The following is a 5,338-nucleotide window of genomic DNA, read 5'->3' as shown; positions in this document are numbered from 1 at the left end:
ATTAAATACAAGATGACTGCTAAGAGGGTAGAATGCAAAGCGGAGCACAGAGGAAAAATGTTTTTGTGGTTATTTAGAAGGTAGTTTGTGTAGCGGGGAAAAGCATGGGTTTTACAGCCAGAAAGCAATCCCAGCTACTTAATTGGCAATGCTGATCACAAAATGAAAACTGTGAGGGTCCCTTGTTAAAAAATTAAGAATTTCATGACAGTGACAGTGTGGAGGCCCCATGGAGGGACACACCCATGAAACCCTGCTGGAAGGTCTTTAGTTCAAATCTCACTCCTGCTTCTCCAAAGCTGCTTGGCCTTGGACAGGTCACCCTCTCTGAGTCTCACTTTTTTCATCTATAAAATAGTAATAATCGAATCTTTCTTGAGAAGGTGGCATAGGAATAAAATTAAAAGCACTTGACATGTGAAAGTTGTCCATTCCTCCTATGTTCTTAGTCTATGAACTCTTCCCTCCTGTTCTCAAGGCACTGGGCTTTGACCTTCTCATTTTCCACTTTCCTTTCAAAAATCTTTCAAAAGTATAGTGAGCCTTAAAAAAATGGCCTGTATATGACCATTTAGGATCAATTTTATACAGTTCAACTTATACAAACTCCTTAGCATGACTTTTTAAAATTTTAGTTGTCAATGGACCTTCATTTTTATTTACTTATATGAGGTTCTGAGAATTGAACCCAGTGCCTCACACATGCTCGGCGAGTGCTCTACCACTAAGTTACAACCCAGCTCCACTTAGTGTGGCTTCAAGCAGTATTGTTCTTAGACTTGAGCAACAGGGTCCTTTCCCTTATGCCTACACGTCTTAGGGGACATGCACCTGCCCCTTACCTACCCACCTCTAGGCTTCTTCAGGAACACCTGTCCACCTAAAATGGTAGAGTAGGAGGAGGAGAGAGTGGGAGGGAGGGATGGTAATGGCATACCTACACACAAGGGGGCTTGACCTAGGTGTGAAGAGGGCTAGGTCTGAGGTTTCCATTTGTTGGCTTGCATCTCTCCTCTCTTCCTTGCTCACCTCCACCTGCAAAACTCCCCAGCTATATAAGGGGCCAGCCTGGCTTTCAAAGACCCCTATATTCTGGCCTCAACCTACTTTTCCAGTTGTATCTGTACCTCTTCTGAACTAATAATTTCTCCTAGTATTCTTGGCATTTTAAAAATTTCCATGTCTTCCACATGATGCTGCCTCAAATCCTTGTCCCTTTTCCCTTCCTGATGACATTCTACTAGTTGAAGAACTACCCTTCATATTAGTCATCCCTGGCAGCCTTCTCTTCTCAATCCTTATCCCCAGGTGGCACTAGATACCCAGTGTGTTTCCGCTGGTGGCCTCATAGCACCACATATAAAGCCACATCACATTGTCTACAATGGTTTGTGGGGTTTTGCCCCTAGACTTAGTCTTGGGGGCTCTTCTAAGGCAAGCAATGCTTCTTTCGGCTTATACTCAGTCCTTCTCAGAGTGCCAATAACCAATATCTTTCCATGTGAAAGATAACCTCACACTGAATAGTTTCAGTTGGAAATCCCAGATCCTTCAGTGAAAAAGTCATCTTAAGCAAATTACTGAAAGCCAGTTCCTCCTCTTTGAGACAGGAATGAACCTATCTTCTTGAATACCCCTAAAGATTAAACAAAACAATTTATCTGAATTGCTTCAGCAAATGATAGTGTGGGCTCAATAAATGATAAGCACATCTAAATTAGTTTCCACATTGTGATTTGTTGTAAACTACAAGAGGAATGTTCTTTGAAGCAAAAAGGGATTTCTATTTTGATGAGAAAATTTTATATTTAATAGCATAGTCTTAGTATGATACCATAGGTTTAAAAAAATGCATGCACTTTTTTTTGTTGTTGTTTAAAAGGCACTGGGTTTGGACAGGTGAGAACATTTCTCACAAACATAATGGAAGTGGGGAGATAAAGATTTCCCCACTTAATATTTTTTGAGTAAATCTAATTTATTATGTAAGACTGGTATTCTTAGCATCAATTGGGCAAGAAAAATACTATATTATAATCTATTTTGAGAAGTAGTCATAATAAAGTTTATAGATCAATAACTAAATTTAGGAAAATAAGGAAATAAAAAGTATATTTAAACAATTACCCTTAAGAATTTTCAGAACTTCACATAAATATAAATGATAACTACGGTGTTTTTATAACTCTTCTTACAAAATTGAGGTATTCCTACAAAAATGCCTAAGAATACATGTATGCATTCATCTTAGGTTATTTTTTAAAAGAGGAAAAAGTTAATTACAGGAAAATATACTAATAGAAACAGAAAGCAATACCTATGAGTTACTATATAAGTCATTAATGGTCTGCTATGACTTGTTACCCCCAATTGAGGCCTTTTATCTATTAACATATTACACAATATTAAATGAAACTATTGATATTTGCATTATTGCACATCCAAATCCTGTTTTTATTAAGGAGAAAACTAAGAAAATGGGATGATATCCAAGCTTTAAGAAAAATAAAATTGATTTAACTCATTTGAATCTTATTGCTCATATAGAATGACTATAATAAAGGTGGCCTATTTTGGTAAATAAATTACTTTTCTAAATTTTTGTTTGCTGAGCTAATGCAAAATAAATAGCTTTTTTTTCTCTGCAATGTACTCATGCTATTATGCTAATATGTTTGCTTGCGATCTTAACTATGTAAGACAATAAGCCTACCCATCTACAGTTACTAACTGTGCACATCTTATTGTACATTTTAGATACACTTGAATCATAGGAGCTGCTAATTTAGAATCTCAGGATATATAAAGATATCTGAGATTAAGAATGAATAAGTTATGCAATGGGGGAGTTACTGATGGCAAATTTAGGAAGACTTTAAGGGCACAGAAGGAACTCTGTAAGTCTTGTGTATTCTAGATGGTAGAACTGAAAATTAATGTTAGCTTTACAGTAGTAACAGCAGCAATGTTATAGTCAAGCGGGTTTTCTTTAAATTGCCTTTTGTGCTTGAAAGTATAATAAATGGAGTATCATCTTTGCTCTTGCCATAATATTAAGGCACAAATATTTAAATTATTAACCGAAGACAAGAAGCAGCAGAAGCTTCCTTATGGAAAGAGATGGCGGAGTTTGGCATTGAGTTCTCTCTCCTTGCTTAAAAGATCCAGGCTGTGCTTTTTGAAGGCTTCTGACTGCAGCTTGAGTTCATCATAGGCCTTTTGGATCCCATCCATTCTGCGCTGAAGTTCCCGGACTCTCAAGTTGCTGTCTACAGCCACTGCCTCTTGCTCAAAGCGCTCTAGCGCATGCCTCCTAGCCATATCTGCTGCCTCCAACTTCTCCTCAAGCTGCTGGATCTCTGCCTGTTTGTTCTGAAGCACCTTGCCCCTCTCCATGGACAGCTGCAGAAGCTCCTCTTTCTCTTGAGTGATGGTCTGCAGCCTGTCCTGCAGCTCCTGACTCAGGCTGCTGTGTGTCTCCTGGGCCTTTGCCATCTGTTCAATGGCCTGTTGGTACTGCTGCTGGAGGCTCTGCAGCTGGCTGCGCAGCTGCTCTGTCTCCTTGTTGTGGGCGCAGTCCTGCTGGCTCTGTAGCTCCAACAACTCCTTTTCTCGGGCCTGTGCCTGGCAGGCATCCTGAGCACACCTCTCTTTCAGAGCCTCCAGCTCCTTGGTGAGGGCCTCGCTCTTAGTGGTCAGCTGCAATACTTTGGCCTCCTTGTCCTTCAGAGCCTGGCTGAAGAGATTGCTGTTCTCCAGTTTCAACTTCTCATTGTCTTCCTTCAGCTTGATGTTCTGACTCTTGTATTCATCCTTAAAGCGGATCATCAACTCGTGGTTGGCTGCCAAGGTCCTGAAACGGTCCTCCAGTTTCAGGGCATGCTCACTTTGGGCTTTCAACTTTTGTGCCTCCTGCATCCTCTTCTCCTCCAGCTCTGAATTGAGCAGTTCCAGGATCTGGCAGCGTTCCAGGGCCTCATCGGCCCTCCGCTTCAGAATGCAGATGAGCTGGGACTGCTCTTGGATACGGGAGCAAAGCATTGCCTTCTCACCCTTCTCCTCCTCAGACAGCCCCCTCAGGTTTGCCAAGGCTTCCCTCAGCCCTTCCAGTTCCTTAAACTCCATCCCCTCTTCCTCCTTTTGCTGTTTTTCATTTTGCTTATCTAAGGGTTCTTCACCTGGTCGAGTGTCCATCCCAGGTGACTGCTCTTCCTGAGGCATAGAAGCTTTCCTCCACTAACAGCTGACCACACAGTCTCTCCCACTCTGATTTCAAAAGCTGCAGGGTGTTGCTAGGGACTCTTGGCACTCCAGCTGACTTTTCCAGTAAAGAGTCCTGTAATTGGTGGGCAGGTCTTCAGAATGCTGTGAAGTAACAATAGGAAAAGGGGGGAGGGGATCCTAAGCAAATCTGTCAGGTTACCCTTGCTTTCTAACCAACCAATCCCTCAGTTCACAGTATCTGGCTTGTACAGCCAGAGAGATGCTAACAGCACTCAATTCCTAGCCCACACCAGGGAAGAAATCTGACTCCCCCTGATTTCCAGTAGGAGTAAACAAATCAAGTTTATACCATCTTATCCTTTCTCATTCTACCCCATTCATTTGTCAGGAGAATAAATTACTTTCTGTAATTTTTGTCTTCTCAAAAACGTACAATTTATGAACACAAAGTAGCACTAGTACTCCTTGAGAGCCAGGTCCCTAAGTGGCTGGGAGTTTGCTCCCTCATGTTTGGCCCCACTCAGTTTGATATTTAAATATTGAACAAGCAAATCCCAGTGAAATTTCCATCATTTCACCTACCTTATATGAAAATAGATTTTTTTTATTCACCACTCCCTGAATTAGCAAAGTAAGGTCACAGAAAAGTTTAATGAAAATAGATGTGATACATATTAAAACAGAAAAAAAAAAGAGATACCAATGAGGCTTACTTTCTTATTCATCATAGTCAATTTCAGATGGATTAAACAGTCCAACGTAAGGTAAAGTAAAATCAAAGTATTTTCTTCTAGTAAAAGAAAAGGTAAACATCAAATCTTGGGCCAAGAAGCACTTTCTTAGACATTATGTAAGAGAACAGAAGAAAGCAGCTTGATTAGACTTCATTGAAAATCTGTAGTTATTTGTAATTTTTAAAATTATGGGACCTCTGAGGTTTTTCCAGTCCCTTCATCCTCTGAACTTGCCTGATATTTTACTTTCTAGCAAATCCAAATACAGAAGTTTCCCGTACCAACCAGGTTTCTGGCCTGGTGGAAAGGTGTTGCTTTGTCTGGAATGCCTTGACCCAGTTTGGAGCTTGTCACTCTGCTAATTTACTAAGCTTGTTATA

General features: G+C 40.6%; 1 protein-coding gene across 1 annotated transcript; it reads right to left on the bottom strand.

Moving 5' to 3' along the window:
- Positions 1-3,108: 3,108 nt before the first annotated feature.
- On the bottom strand, positions 3,109-4,221 carry CCDC89 (coiled-coil domain containing 89; the record flags this gene model as incomplete). Its single annotated transcript, XM_081281749.1, has 1 exon — positions 3,109-4,221. One exon carries the CDS (start codon positions 4,219-4,221, stop codon positions 3,109-3,111), a length of 1,113 nt encoding a protein of 370 aa, XP_081137875.1.
- Between the last annotated feature and the right edge of the window lie 1,117 nt (positions 4,222-5,338).

This window comes from Spermophilus citellus, assembly GCF_964194105.1.
Source record: "Spermophilus citellus genome assembly, chromosome: 2".
Classification (NCBI taxonomy): domain Eukaryota; kingdom Metazoa; phylum Chordata; class Mammalia; order Rodentia; family Sciuridae; genus Spermophilus; species Spermophilus citellus.
The sequence above is the reverse complement of the archived record's forward strand: the minus strand, read 5'-3'. Positions and strand labels throughout refer to the sequence as shown.